Raw genomic sequence first — 16,348 nt, forward strand, 5'->3', positions numbered from 1 at the left:
CCAAATTCCACATTAAGACAGGACTGGGTTTTAAAGTGAGGCTGATAAAGGGAATTTATTTGCAGTTTGGAGAGCTGCTCGCCTCTCAGGTTCACATTACCCCTGATGTCAGTAATCTAGACGTGGACTGGGCCGGCCTTAAGAGAGGCCTCTCTAAATCACATGGTTGCAACATTTACTCACTCATGCACTTAGCCGGGGCAGGGTTGAGGTGTGTGTGTGTTTGAGGAGGGTGTGTGCAGGAGTGGAGAGAACAGAGGGTCAAAGTGACAGAGAGGGAGAGAGATGCTGCACCTGTGCATGATCACCTGAGAAGAAGACGAAGAAGAATTAAAAACAGAGAGGAGGTAAAGAATTTGTGAGCATGACGGAGGGAAAGTTTCACATCTGAGAGAATCTCCTTCAGCCAGCTCGTCATCAACAAGGTAAGAAAACATATTGGAAAGCTATTTTGAGTCTCTAACAAGCTGCTGCAGAAACTGCTGTTGGTTTTACATGCTTGACAACAGAATGCACATTTGACAAAGAAGAGATCCAGAAAAAGCCAAAGTATGGGTTTAATTTATTGACAACTTTCTAATATGTTTGTTATCTTTGTTATCTTTGTTAGGCATCGGCCGATGTTAGGCATCGGCGACAAGACTCATTTTCACTGTTGGTCCTGGTGTTTTCACAGTCTAAAACAATGCAGTTGCAACAACTAGTCAAATACCTGCAACTATACCACCTAAAACTGACCGTTTTTAAGCAAAAACATTTGTTCCAGGTTCTCAAATGTGAGAATTTACAAGTTTTCCTGATCTTATATTATAATAAATCCACTGGACTGTCTGTCAGATTAAAAAAGACATTTTAATTTGCCATCTTGAGCATTTGTATATTGTTTACTGATGTTTAATAGAGCAAAATGATTACTGATTATCAGAAAAAAAAATCCTCTGTGGTTGGAGCCTTACAAGATGGAGACAGGCGTTAAACGTCTGACTTTAAGACATATTAGAAAATGGGAAATAAAAAGGTAGAAACACATATACCAATCAATATGCTTCATGTTGTCGATATGTAATTTCAACTGATGCTGTAGCTCCTGTTATGTTTGAGCAGTCATGAAAGCAGTGGCTATTGTTCTACATATCACAAGTAGGTCTCAGGTCTTTGGAATCAGCCCCAGAGTCAATCCCGAGTCCTAAACAAGTCATAATGTCCCTAAATGCACTGAAATTGTAACAATAGAGTATACATCTAATTGACAAAAACCACTAAAGCTTTTTAAATATCATATTTATTTGTTAAAATAAGTCTGTTTGAAGTTGTTGCATCTCTGTCTCAACCCGAGCATTTCGGCCATTGCAGTCTTGTTTTTGTTTTTGTAGCTAGAGGTGACCATATTTGCATGAGAGGTTCATCAGATATTGTCACTTTGTCTGCGGACTTTTACATCTACATATGACACTTCACTTCCTTTTTCACAGGAAATGCACAGTTTCTACTTGCTAGATGCATTCAGGCTTTTTCAAAATAAATTTACGACATTGGTGAAAGCCTTGTTTTTACGTTCATTTTCTTGTGCAACGAAAACATGTGGTAAGGTGTACGCAACAAAAGCAAGTGGTAAGGTTTCAAAAAAAAAAACATCATAGTTTGGCTCCACATTCACACAGGAAGCTAACAGCGAGCTCCCGGGTGAAAGTCCAGGGTTTGTTGGACCCATGTACCTGCCCCCCGCCTACCCTAGGGGCTTTTCAGCTCCTTATATTATGTTGTCAAATGGTGCATTTCATAATGCCGCAAAAGGTGCCTTAGTGCGTCAGTATCTTATGTGGACATCCACTGATGTAGCTCCAGTATTTGACGACTTCAGCAGGTGGCCACTGCATCGATAACTGCCGCTACGTGGTGCGTATCATACTGTCACAGAAGGTGGCTTTGTGTGCCGGTATCAAACGCCCAGATCGCTGACAGAATGGCGGTATTTGATGAGTTCAGATTGAGAACAGGCTGAATTAGCTATAGAGACCAAGACTGTTTTTTGTACCAAGCTGCAAACATGTTTATTTCTACTGTAAGTTTGGGCATTTTAACATGGGGGGTCTATGGGGACTGACTGGAGCCAGCCCCTAGTGGCCATTAAAGGAAGTGCAGTTTTTGGCAATTAGCGTCAGCTTCATTTTTCAGCCCCCAAGGTTGCTGCTTGGTCTAAAGTAAAAAAAAAAATTGTGACTTGAGTCTGACTCAAATCCAAGTCATGTGCCTTGAGTCCATACGTCTGTGATATAGTCATCAACCCAGTAACATTTTTAACCCTTGTTGGCATAATGTCCCATTATAAGCACACTGGACATTTTAAGAAAAGCTAACCTTCAGATTTCTGTGACCTATGTGTCCACAAAACAAACACCAAAAAGGAAAATTTGCATTCTTATAAACATCAAGCTAAAAAACACCCTTCATCAACTCAGTCAACTTTGCTGTTACGGGTCAACAGTGAAGCTGGCACCAGGGAGGAAACCTGAGAATCAAATGAACCTCCAGCTCAATTATGAGGGCAGCTCAGAGCTCGGTGCCCTTGGAGCCTCCTCTCTGTCTCTCCAGCTCAAACATGGTGCTATTGAAAGGCTTTGCAGCTGGTTAGTGATTTCCGAACGTGGCCACGGTGTTCCCCTTCCCGCTGTGATCTCTGAGCTGAGCTGCTCACCCACACATAACAGAAAACATGGTAACTTATTAAAGAGAGCTATGGAGGGCCTCCTTTGTGTCAACAGGGCTTTTTGTCTCAAAGGTCACATCTAAGTCAAACATGTGAAAAGAAATATGTGTGCATATTGTACCGCTATGTTCTCTTAGTTAACGCGGTGTGAAAGTGCTGCCTGTTCTGCAGAAACTGCTCGACAAAAAGTAAACAATACCATGCAAATGCTCAGCAAACATTTGTTATACAGGAACCTGTCTTTTTTTAAATACTAAACACGTCCATGCTGCCGAAATCAGCCGGGAAAGAAAAGGGTTGCTGCAGAAACACTACCTATTACCTGAGCATCTGTAACAGCTCTGAAATGAGTGTAATTAAGCAACACGAGGCCGAGAAGTCACATTACGTCCAGAATAATAAAGCACAAGAGCTCTTATGTCATAAAATGTTCCCCTGAGCTTCTATTCTAACTCTATCACAACATCAAATCAGTCCTTTCCTACTCTGTGTCTTTCCTGAACCCTGCCTAGTTCACGCCAGGTGCCCAAACATCACATGGCTCAGATAAGAGTGAGATGAGTGTCTCTGCAAAGGGCACGGACTGTGTATTTGCATAGGTGCCACACGATAAAATGACCACACCAAAGAGGATTAATGTGGCTCCATGCTTCCTGTCAGGCCTCATAAAGCGTCTGTGGAACTCATATAATTTAGATTACTAGCTACAATTTCACTTTAACACTCTTTATATTTATTTACAGCTCAAAGTTTGAAGTTTATTTCTGTCAAAATGCATTTAAAAAGAATTCAGTTATATTGGTGCACAAAGAAAAACACTGCTTCATCAGCTGTAACTTTGCGTGGGTGACGTATTGTGTTTCTCAGTTCGCATTTGGCTCAGGATTCTAAATATTTTCAGCCTACATTTTGAAAGAAATTATTAATATTCTTTCATATTTTAAAGGTATAATATGTAGTTTTTCCACATAAAAATGTCTAAAAACGACTAAACCAATATTATATATTTTGTTTAGTTGTGTACTTTGATTATCAGAAATGTTTCCGACAATTTTTCAAACCCAGATAAATACGAAATATTAATAAAAGTTACGGACCGTGTCATTAGGTCGCATGTCAATGGCCACGTAACTCCAGTTACCATAGCCATTAAATGAAGGAGAAGAAGAAGCAGACCGGATGAAACGTCAGAGAATGAACGTTACTGTTGCTAGGCTAAGCTAACTCGTCATGGATCATGATTATGCATTGACGGTTGCTGCACCTTCTGACACCGAAGCTGTCCCGGTAAACAACCCGGTAAAACGGAAACGTACGGGTCAACCAAGCGATCCCAGAAGAATTTGGGATGAGAAGAGAGCTGCCACGGTCGGTTTCGGTTTCACGGAGTGAGGAACGTCAGATCTGTATCTGTTATATGACTATAACTCCCATGATCCCACTCTACTTCGTGACGCCATCCAGCTCCGTCTTCTGTTATTGTTTTGGTTTGAGACCCCTAGCGGGCAGAAAATTACATATTGCACGTTTAAAGGTCCAGTGTGTAGGGTTAGGGACATCAACTGGCAGGAATGTTATATAATATTTATAACTATGTTTCTATTAGTTTATAATCACCTGAAAATAAGAACTGTTGTGTTTTAATTCCCTTAGAATGAGCCGTTTACATGCACACATGGAGTGGGTCCTTTTCTATGGAGTCCACCATGTTGTTTATACAGTAGCCCAGAACGGACAAATCAAACACTGGCTCTAGATAGTACCATTTGGGTTTTTGTGTTCTCCTACATTCTTCGCACATGGCAGAAGTTTCAGCTCTGCAACCTTGCTGCTGGATGCCACTAAATCCTGCACACTGGATCCCCCAGACTACCACAGGACAGACAACCATTCACACTTACGCATAATTTAGAGTCACCAATTAACCTGCACGGCTTTGGACTGTGGGAGGAAGCTGGAGCACCTGGAGGAAACCCACGCTGACATGGGGAGAACACACAACAGTTATTTTTGTTATTGATTACTCTTGCGATTCTTATCTTGTGTAACTGATTTAACGCTTGGTCAACAAAAGATTAGAAGAGGGTAAAAACTGCTCTCATAATACCCTAGAACCTCAGGTGACTTCATCAAATGTCCAAAACCCCAAGAATATGAAATTTACAATAACATGAGACACACGTTTTTGGGACATTTTTGCTCGAAACATTTCTGAAATTATTACTTGATTATAAAAATAGTTACTGATTAATTTTCTGTAAATCGACTAATGTATTAATCAACTAATATGATATGAGATGTCAATCTTGACATTGGAAATAGTTGGACAAATAAATAAATAATCTTTACTCAAGAACTTCACAACAAACTCAAGCTTCTAATGAAGACAATGAGATTTGACTGAAAGCTCTGGGAAAAAGGCTAGTAAGTGGACCTTGAGTTAATAAGTCCTGTTTAAGTATACTTTATACGACGGATCATAAACCAGTTTACGACCCAGAGACATCATGAGGAAGTTATTTTAGTAATGCTGTTGTCAGGAAACAGAATCCCCACAGCTTCCTGCCTACATGATAAATCCATAAATGTGAATTACTGTTACTGAAATCATCCAAATGAATAATCCAGAGGTCATTGTGTCTCGCTGACGGCAGATTCCCCTTCACTCTGCTGTTACATAACGTGTGTCCGAGCTCCTGGTTTGGCTTTAAAGACAACAGCTTGCTTCCTCATCAGGCCTTTTTGTTCTCTGACTTCATATCAGATCTCACGGTGGAGGGACAGAGGATACTCTTCAGTTTCTCATTAATTCATCAGCTGAGAGCAGAGTGTCAGGTGTCCTGCCCCCACTCGGTTACACCTGCTACTCACGGAGATGATGAACAGACGCCAGCCATAGTTACTGTCTGCTCTCTGACGATGGCTCTGATGCAGCTGTACAAAAACATTATTATAATATCAGTATATCAAACACAAATCAGGACATGTGTTAAAGACAGCTGACACCGATATTAAGGTTACGGTCAGTAACTAAATAACTGCTGTGTTTAGGCACAGTTTTTAGGTACTTTATTCTATTCTATTCTTTATTTCCATTTGATGCTACCTTATATCTCTGCCTCTCTACATCTCAGAGGGAAACATTGAACTTTTTACTTCTCTTTTAGGCACAAATACCACTTGGTCAAGGTCATGGAAATAAGTTTTGGCTTACTTGGTTTTCTGGGCACAATCCTGGCTGGACCCACTGCAATTTCTCTGTAATTAACAACTTTTCGCGCAGCTGCTGGAAAACCAGCAATGACTCAAAAAATCACAGGTGGTTTTGTTGTTTGTTGGTCTCGAACAGTGGTCTTAAGTTAGGCAGGCATCTCACCTAGGTGACTTTCAACCCTCCCCTTCCAGATGACAAAGAAATGATACATGTAAAGTGACTTGCAGAAACGTACACTGCTGACATTGTCTTCTAGCAGTCTGTCAAAATAAAAGTTCTCTGCTACTTTAATGTTTTTATTTTGAGGGGACAAAAGCACGTGATTTAAATATTTCAGACTCTAAAGTGCAAGAGACAAGATGGGCCACCAGCAGCTCTACCGGAGTCACCCCAGAAAATTTGAACAGGGATCCCGATCCTGCCGGGTATGCGCAGTCTGATCCATAAAATCCATAAATATGAACTCAACATGTGCCACAAATGCTTCAGGCAGTACGCTAAAGACAGTAGGCCCTTTTACACTGCCAGATTTTCGGCAAATGTTGGGCTGTTTTGCCGGCAAGCTGCGAGCGTTTAGACGCACAGAGCCGGATTGGCGAGTTGATCCAAGGTGCCCAATTTTCCGCCTCGTAGGGTAGACATATTGGCGGAACCATTTTGGTTTAAAAAGAACGAGGAAGCCTTCTACAATGGGAGGGGCTGTTGATGACTTGTTGGAGGAGCTGTTGATGACGCCGCATGTGCGACCCACTGGCGGTGGATAAACAGGAAACAGCTGATAGCAGGAATTAGCGAGCAGCTAGTAGCAAGAGGGAAACACAAACCTGACAGACACTGTAAAGATGAGCAACTGGGGAGACAAGGAATTGCGCGCCCTCCTTGTCCTCGCAAACGAAGAGGCCATTAACCGTCAGATGACGGGGGCGGTGAAGAACGAGCCAGCTTACGAGAGAATCACCGAAGGACTGACCAGCCGCGGCTTCCCTCCCACGTCACTGTTTACGTCACACGCTGAGCTACACCTTTTGTTACTTGCTCACGCCCCCCATTGCCTCGAAAAAGACGTATTCTGTATAAACAAAAGTAGGTAGGCGGCATTTTGCCGCACTCCCCGATTTTGGTTTTATACTGCCAATGCTGAAAAAAGACTGATTGGGCTTTCCTGCAAATTTGCACAATTCCTATTTAAAAAGGGCTATTGGCTTCGTCAAGCTGGACTAAATGCCACACCCTCAGATGGGTTCAGTGATCTCCGTAAGCTTGGCCAAGATGAGAAGATTCATTGATAATAAATATTGAGGGGGACATGTCCCCCGCTTCCCCCCTAAATCTACGCCTGTGCAAAGGAGGAACCTTCTCAAACTGCTTTACTTGCATTTAAGGTGTCTTTTACAGCAAGGAAATAAGGAAGCAAGCTCTATTTTGATGGGGTTTTATGCACTCTGGCTCCTCATTCACATTCAAAGTGCAAAAAAAATTCCCAGTGAATCAATTTAAGTTAATTGTGGATTAGAAAATGGTTAGTGGGCCATCTGGCACCTTGTTGCTGGCCAGATTTGGGCTGCGGGCTGCAAATTAAACACAACTTAAGCTTGATAAAATGTTTAATGCCAAGTGTAAATATAATAATTGTCAATAAAGTTTTGTTCTCCACAGTTCTAAGTGTGTGCTCTGTGCCCTTCAGCTCAGTCCTCCAGTCTGTGTTGGTGCCATGGCTGAACCAAGCTGGTGGAAGCTGACCTTCTCACGCAAGAAGAAATCTGAATCCAAGGTCCTGTACGAGATCCCGGCTGAGTATGGCAGCAACACCGGTAACAAAGAGCACTCGAGCAACAACCCCCCTGCAGACCACATGGACAGCCACTTCAACGCCAGGCTGGAGAAGATTGTAGATAAATCTGCCACCAAGGGCCGCCACGTCAAGGTGTCCCACTCCGGACGCTTCAAGGAAAAGAAGAAGGTCCGCGCCACGCTGGCCGAGAACCCAGATCTGTTCGCAGAGAACAACCTCGGTGACGAGAACCATAAAAAGAAACCTGAGAAATAGCACCAAAACATACTTGATCACACGTGTCATATATTACCTGTAAAAGCTTAGATGATAAACATACACAAACACAACCCTGTGGCTGTACACGTGCAGCGTGCAGCAGACACCACACCCAGGTTGATACTGGAATCAATGGACTCACACCTAAACAAACAACTGGTATCAGCACAACAAAGTAAACAAAGTACTGGAGACATTTTTATTACGTCTCATTTTCTTGTTATTTATCTCCACAATCTGCCTAACCTCATGCAAACATCCTTATGAATGAACAGTAACGTTATTGTAAATTAACTTTTTATTTTTATTATCATGGATGTAGATTTTTGGGGGAATTAAACCTCCTTTTTTATGTCTTACATAATCAATACACAGAGAGAAATATGTGTGTGTGCAGTGCGACCAAAGCACAGTCAATTTTTATTACATTTTTATGACCAAAGCAAATAAAGACTTGATTTTGATGTTTCGTGGATACTAAAAATGTTTTCTTTATAATAAATGTACCAAGATGAGTTAATATAAAAAGAGTTCTTTGTATTTGTGCAGGGATATATCCACAGCAGGTGTGTCACAATCATTTGCACCTGCGTATCAATGATTTAAGGGCCTTCGTGTGTTAATCTTGGTTTCAGGTGACCGAGACAAGTCTGTGTTTTCACCTGAGCCTGTGTGTGCTGGTTTTGTTGACATGGTGATAGTAAGCAGACACCGACACTTGATACGCAGCACCGTGCTCCTACTTTTTGTAACATGGCGCTTCTTACATCAGCTCACAGACGGACTCTAATCACTCAAGACAAATCCACTAATCAGCTGCTGGTGCGTGAGTTTGTCTTTGAGTCTGTAACTTATTGTTTTGTTGATCTCTGACGTCTGCGGGTGTAGAGCTGCTGCTGACACCTGCTGGCCAAACACGCACACACACTCGTCAGTTACAAATTAAACTTTATTTCTGGCTCTATTCCACCATTAATTCAAATCAGCAGTAAGAAAATAAACAACAATTTCAATCTCATGTAGTACAAGACACATAATACACATCATAGTTGGCACAATTTAAATTAGCAGCTCTTTTAATCTCATTGTTAAAAGGCAGTCAGACCAGCACTGCTACAATCAACCCATGATGAAGTTAAGGTTTTAGTAACGCTGTGTTTTATGGGTCCTATAGTTTCCTTTGAGTTCTCAGAAAGACGCTATACAGCAGAATGTTATCTCGTACTTATGAGGAAAATTGAGACAGATGATCAATAAACTTCTGATTAAATATTTGAAATCAAATGTTCACATAAGCAGGATCATCTTCAGTAGCGGCTCAGTGGGTCAGGTGCACATACAGAAATGTAAAAATCTTCTTAAATCAAACGTAGAGAATTAAGTTTCACATGACAAATATAAAGAATGAAGACACCCAGTGGTCCCTTTATTATTATTATTATTATTATTAGATACACCTGTACAATCTTCTGCAACTCAATGCCACAGCTCCGCCATAAATTCCACTTAACAAACTTTATAATGTTTAGTTTTTGTCTGAAACGTGTGAATTCAATGCATTTATCACTAAGGTCATTGATAAAAAAGCAGTGTTGTAAATAGGGCCGAGCAATATATCGACACTGTATCAATACTGTGACATGAGACTAAGTTTTGGGTATCGTAATATCTGAAGTGTTGTCTTTTCTTGGTTTAAAAAGCTGCATTACAGTAAAAAGATGTTATTTTCTGAACCTACCAGACTGTTGTAGCTGTTTTAATATTTTCCAGTCGACAGTCAACCCTACAATATCGTCTCAATATCAAAACTATTATGATATTTGAACTTCTCGATATCACTGAGCCCTAGTTATCAATACTGAGAGGTGTTCCTAATTTTTGTCCTCTCTATTTACATTAAATAACATGAATGCTAAAACATATCACTGAATTAACACCTCTACGTCATAAAGCATCATACAAGTCGAATTTATGTCAGAAAAATATTGGACTGCATTAGATTGTACAGGTGTACCTAATAAAGTGAGTGTATTTATTTGCGTTTAATAATACTTCACCCACAAAATGACTGTTGTACATTTGTACGTTACTCAAAGCACGTTATGTTAAATCTGTAAAGAAACCTGTGTTTTTTCTCGCATGTCTTCACGCTGAGCGGAGAATCCAAAAAAGGCGAACACTCTCTTACAAACAGAATAATCCAAGTCTCGTTTATCCAGTCGTATGCTCAGCACTTCCTATACACAGGCAGTTTCACTTCAACTTTACATTGTGAAACACTTCCACCTTCGAGTCGCTCTGCGTGAGCACATGTCCAAACACACGACTCAGCCGTGCATGAGACTGTTTGTACCGAGGTGTTTTAAAACATGATGTTTTTGCACAAATGTATGTGCTTGTAAAGTACCGAGCATACATGGATGATACTGTAGGAATGATGTGAGAGTTTGTAAATAGATGTTTTGAGTTTGACTGTTGTTAAGTTTCATCCTCTGTGACTTCAATACAACAAGAATTTTCCCAGTTTTTGGATTCTTGGTTCACGATGAAGGCATGCGAGAAAAACAAAGTGCACTTCACAAATTTAAGGTAATGTGCTGCTGTGAGTAACTGATATACCGATGGACATTTGGCAGTGGAGTATTCGTTTTTTAAATGGATCAACTGCCCTGAAAATCAATAACTGCTCATAAACTCAACACAACTGTCTCAGAATCTTCTATTTTCCCTGTTATTTATCTCTATAAACAGATATTTGCACATGAATACAGACTCTGAAGGCAACAGAACAAGAATTTTGGTATCGAATGTTTTCTGGTTTCTGTTTGTAGAGGAGCATTGCACAACATGGTTGAGCAGGCTTTGGTTGCCTGCAGGTGAACAGTCCATGTAGAGAGCAAAGAGGTGGAACACATTGGCTGAAATGCAATCTTGGAATAAATTTCGCTTTTTATTGGCTTTTTAGTAATTTATCTGCATATATATATGAAGATATCTGTTTATAGAAATCAGCCAACGTGTTGTCAGGACCTGTCTCAAGTTGGTAATCAAACTGTAAATGATGATTGGCACGATTGCTACACTGGAACCCCTAAAAAATTGGCAATTGCCCCCAGAGGCTAAATCGTCTTCAGATCAATAGCTGACAGGCTCTGAGTATGCCCTCTAAATTACTTTCTGGATTTCTAGCAAACTTTCTTGGAACTTAGGAAATCACAGACCTGTAAAATCAAAGCATTACTAATTATTCCAACACTGAAAATAGACCACAGGAAGTTGTATCAACAAGTAAACTAATTAGAAGTGGACAGATTGTATTTTTCAGGACATAAGACACAGTCTCCGTGTCCTACAGGTTAAAACACTGTTGAATAACAAGCGTAACTGTCAATCATTATTCAACAGGACCAGGTGGAGTTTGCTCCCTTTATGTAAACTACACAGCATCTTTTCGTTTCATAATGCCTGGAAATGTAAAGTTGTACAGTGCAGTCAGGTTATATCTGTTATCCACCATATGTGTTCTGACATCAAGAACATAAAGTTAATGACTCCTACACACAGCAGCACCTATGTCGTCAACATCGAATGGTTTGCATCAGGGCCTAGAGATCTAGAGATGAGCGCATCAATGAGTTTTCTTCCCTGAATATGAAAGTCAGTTGAGGTGCTTCTCACGGGGACAGTCGCTGGTACACCCACCCTCCCTCTGCAGGGTGCTGGAACTCCCCCAGCTCGGACTCTCCATCCTTTGGCCTGGTGAAGACGATGCGGTCGTGAAGTCTGTTGGTCTGACCCTGCCAGAACTCAATCTGGTAAGGCCTGACGATGTAGCCGCCCCTGTTCACACAGGACAGAGAGAGTATTAACAGAAGTTGTATGCCTCTGTCAGCCAGTGAAGGTGCACTTTAGATCCATGTCTGTCCGGACCCATGTGTGTGAAGCATCCACATTTTTGAATCTGTAGCCTCTTTGCAGTAACATACGTATTTGAAGTGTTTTCTACTGTCATGGCTGCAACTTTGTGTTTGATCAGAGTCAGCTCTACGTGCCAGACAGTCTTGCGTAGCCAGACCTTTCTCCACAGCGCTGTATGTTAGAGTAGAGAATTGTTGCTCTACAGTATCGTAACAGGCTTTTCTCACTGTTCACTATGTTTTTAGACCAAGGAAGCAAGGAAGTGAATACGTAGAAAATGGGGGACAATTGCTTTCAATACGACCCAGGGAAACCTGCAAGAAAATGTGCCAAAGCTTCTTCATCTTTTCCACAATTTTAAGATTTTATAGTCTGATTTGATGCGAAGAATAAAACGTGATGCTCACCAATAGTCAGGCATCGGCACCTCTGTGTCTTTGTACTTCTCCTCCAGTTCTGCATTTTTCTGCCTTAAATACTAAAAAGAAAAGACAGTGAAGATTGTGATTTGAACATGGACGTATATCCATAAATGACGCAGTATAGTTTCGGTTCTTACGTCTCTGTTGGGAACAGGTGTGCTTTGTCGGCTCACGACAGCCCCGATCTGGCTGCTCTTCGGCCGGGAGTGGAAGTAGTCACAGGAGCTCTGGAAGGGGATTCGCTCCACGGTGCCTTCAATGCGAATCTACATATCAAACATAAAATTTAGACAAAAAGTTTTTGAGGGGAAATCTATTAAGATATCATCAGTGAGATAAAATTTGGTGAGCACATGGAAGATGCTGACCTGTCTGTTGATGGGTTCCCAGTAGAAAACCAGACATGCGTATGGATTACTCTCCTGTGGAAAGAGAACAGACACCAGTGCATAAAATACTGAATATTAAAAATACAGTACTTTGTACTCGAGCTGCACAGACTGCAACAAGTTATCACTGAAGGAGCTGAATTACAATCACACAAGGGAAATAACATCATCAATAACTGATGTAATAAATAAATAAAATACAATCCATACAATAAAATAGAAACCTGACTGTAGGAGAAAATTAATGGGCGATAAAAACAAGTCATAAGACAAGATAAGTTCAAGACTGAAGGATCAAACAACAAGTCCACCTAGACTATACACACAAGGGCTGCAACTGACAGTTATTTTTATTATTGATTGATCTTCCAGTTATTTTCTTAATTAATTGATTGATCGTTTGGTGCATAAAATGTCACAAAACTGTGAAAAATGTCCATCAGAAGGTTCCACAGTCAAACTAAAACCCAAAGATATTCAGTTTATTATCAGAGATGACCTACAAATATTTCCTTTAACAATTAAATAATTTCCAAAATGTTGCTGATCAACTTTCTTTAGATTGTGTAAATAATTGAGTGAGTAAATATCAGTCCAGCTGTAAACCTAACTTTAGAACAGCATCTCAAAGAAATTCATAAAATAATTAAATATTTTACAAAATCTACTCATGAAGACAAACACAAAAACTATGGAATTATTAAAGAATATTGAGCAGATTAATTTGTTAGTATAAATTAGTCAGATTAATTTTAATCTGTCGGACAAAGCTTTGGTATAAAACATATTCAGTATTTTACTCATATAGCAGGGTGCTAAATTATTATTTTTTGACCAGTGTTCAAATCTTACCAGTCATTCAATAGACTACCATTGTTTTCTGGGTGGTAAGTGAAGCAAATCTACCAACACATGCATATTTTACAAACATTCAGCTGGTGGATGGTGCTAATTTTGGGGCAGTTTTTGGCTTTAATTGACGGGACAGGTAGGCGTGAAGGGGGTTTGACGTGCAGCCACTAAGCCACCGACGCCCCGTTTATATGGCACGTTTAAGAACCACCGCAGTTGACCCAAGTGCCTTACAAATTAAAAGAATGACACACAATATACAGAAATATAACATTTACACAAATAAATAAACAGAACAACACTAGTAAGAACAATTACATACATTAAAAAATATATATATTATAAAATATTAAAACCTCTACGAGCAGTCAAAGGCCATTGAACACATGTACATTATAAGATTTGTCTTATAAGTGTCAGTGGAGGGGGAGGATTTAATTGAGAGTGGAAGGCTCTTCCAAAGCTTTGCTACCACAAAGGCATGATCTCCTTTACCACCAGCCTCGATCGTGGGACAGTTAAAACCAAGAAAAGCAGCTTTTGAGAAACTGGAAATGGACTTAACTCAATGACTTGACTCATGGTTTCAGCACTATTGTGTTTGGTATCTGCTCAAAGCAATATTAAATCATTCGACAATATTTACATCTGATGCAGCAAGAATCCACACAGTGAGGACTGTAAACCTCAGGAAGGGAAAATAAATAAACAGTGTCAGCCTCAGAAAAAGCTGGTTTGACAGCCGCCATTTTAAGGTCACATGAGGTCACAGAGAGCCTGAACGGCTGCTGTGAGACAATCAGACAGAAGCAGTCACTCACCAGCTCAGAACCCTTCCTGCTCTCGTAGTTGGTGAAGAACCGGAAACCCTCATTGCTGTAACCTTTCAGGAGGACCATACGAGCAGATGGACGTCCATCTCTGTGCAGACAGACACATATAAAGTTGACATAAGTGAACAACTAAAAAAGAAATTTAATTTCAAGAGGCAGCGTTGCTTACTTGGTGGCTGTGGCGATGCACATGGCGTTGGCCTCTCCGATTTCAGGGCACTTTGTGGCGTCATCGAACCAGTTTCCAAACTGTTTGATTGGGTCCAGAGATACCAGCTGACTCTCCTCGAAACACTGTCAACAACATCATCAATCAAGTACCGTCCTGAGGTAATAATTTGAGGTACTTAGCATTTATGCAACTTTATACCTCTGTTCCAAATATTGTACTACAAATTTACAGATTATACAATTTTTCAACCCCTTTCTGTCCAGCGAAAACCACGTGTCTCCAGATGTGTTGATGCTGAATGTACAGCCACAGCACAAATATTTGATGATCTTAAAGACCATGATGCATTGCTGTAGACTGAACTACCCAACAGGATATGAAGTTAAATGAGCACAAGTGTGAACATCTACAGCAGTAAAATGCAACACACTCATTAATGCAGCAGTGATAATCATGCAATTGCATCAGGTATAACAGGAAAACACTGACAGGGTTTGACATGCAGGACTTATACTTGCAGTGGAGCATTTTCACAGTGAGGTTTTAGTGCTTTTACTCAAGTAAAGGATCTGAATGCTTCCTCCAGCACTGAAAAATACAGATATTCTGACATATACCTCAAGCAGGCCTTGAATGCCAAAAGTCAAAGTCAAGGTCTGAAACATCTGGGGAGCATTAAAACAGAACCCTGCTGTATCACACACTGTAATCAAGGCAACCAGTCTGATTATAAACGGTGCACGGTGCAGTATTCGCACACCTGACACTGGATCAAAGGTGATGTCATTATAACCTTGCAGTTACACACACCAGACAGTGGAGTTGGTTATATCACTCAATGTCTTTCCTTCTAACACAGCCTTCTGCATGCCGCTCACCTCCTCATCTCCTTTGTATTTCTTCCTCATGTTGCTCAGGTCCATGTTTGTGCGGTCACTCGTTGACTTCCTGCAGAGGTTCAGAGCACAGACGCGTTGTTGAGCCGCTGTCACGGAGGCATGTAGCGGAGGGTTTCGACCAAATACACTAAACTGCCTCAATAATAAATTCGCACTGAGTATGCGCCTCATGCTTACCAAACTGACGCTCACGTAACAGTGCATTTTTCCCACCCGCTTTGCGCCAAGTCCCGCCCTGCTGCGCTGTGATTGGCTGGTGGTCGTTACCCGGCATGTTCCGCCAGCAACACGAGTTACACAACTGACGTTGACGATAATGTCATAATAACACAAAATACAAAGGTATTTTCAATCCTTATATTATTATACAATCTTTTATTTATGAACATTTGCTTCTAAGTAAATGTGTTTATAATATAATCACATAATCTTTGTTCAGTTAACATTTAACACTTAATCTTGAACTGTGTGTTTCAATGGAGACAAATGGGGGCAAAAAGGGTTGAGAGATGTCCAAGATTAAAAAATAGGCAAAAACTATTTAATATTTAAGCAGTTGCATTAAAATACCATTTTTAAAAAAAGGAAAAAGGTAATTGTTATTATCTTGACATATGCCCTTCAGAAGTATCAGTGTTTTTCCTATTTTGTAATAAATTACTGCACAATTTTCTTTACACAAAAATGGAAAATATCATTATTATTAATATACAAAATTTATATTACAAGGTGCAGTTCTTGTGCTCTACATCTCTCTCTATCTCTCTATTTCAGCTAGCCATTTCAGAATCTTTTTTTTTTGTTTATTTTTATTTATTATTTCTTTATTTTTACATTTTAGTTTTTGCAAAAAGAGTGCCAAACAACAGACCTATATAAAAATTATGTGATG

At 40.3% G+C, this 16,348-nt stretch overlaps 2 protein-coding genes across 2 annotated transcripts; one reads left to right on the forward strand and one right to left on the reverse strand.

Annotated features, from left to right (window-relative positions):
• Positions 1-76: 76 nt before the first annotated feature.
• Positions 77-8,435, forward strand: prr15lb (proline rich 15 like b). Its single transcript, XM_033610860.2, has 2 exons — positions 77-425; positions 7,606-8,435. Exon 2 carries the CDS (start codon positions 7,633-7,635, stop codon positions 7,966-7,968), a length of 336 nt encoding a protein of 111 aa, XP_033466751.1. The 5' UTR covers positions 77-425; positions 7,606-7,632; the 3' UTR covers positions 7,969-8,435.
• Positions 8,436-8,902: 467 nt separating this feature from the next.
• pnpo (pyridoxamine 5'-phosphate oxidase) lies at positions 8,903-15,659 on the reverse strand. The gene is made up of 7 exons (XM_033612190.2): positions 15,436-15,659; positions 14,555-14,679; positions 14,374-14,473; positions 12,680-12,733; positions 12,449-12,577; positions 12,297-12,367; positions 8,903-11,811 (listed from the first exon to the last, which is right to left on the reverse strand). The coding sequence occupies exons 1-7, from the start codon at positions 15,625-15,627 to the stop codon at positions 11,646-11,648; spliced, it is 837 nt and encodes a 278-aa protein (XP_033468081.2). The 5' UTR covers positions 15,628-15,659; the 3' UTR covers positions 8,903-11,645.
• Between the last annotated feature and the right edge of the window lie 689 nt (positions 15,660-16,348).

This window comes from Epinephelus lanceolatus, chromosome 21 (genome assembly GCF_041903045.1).
Source record: "Epinephelus lanceolatus isolate andai-2023 chromosome 21, ASM4190304v1, whole genome shotgun sequence".
Classification (NCBI taxonomy): domain Eukaryota; kingdom Metazoa; phylum Chordata; class Actinopteri; order Perciformes; family Serranidae; genus Epinephelus; species Epinephelus lanceolatus.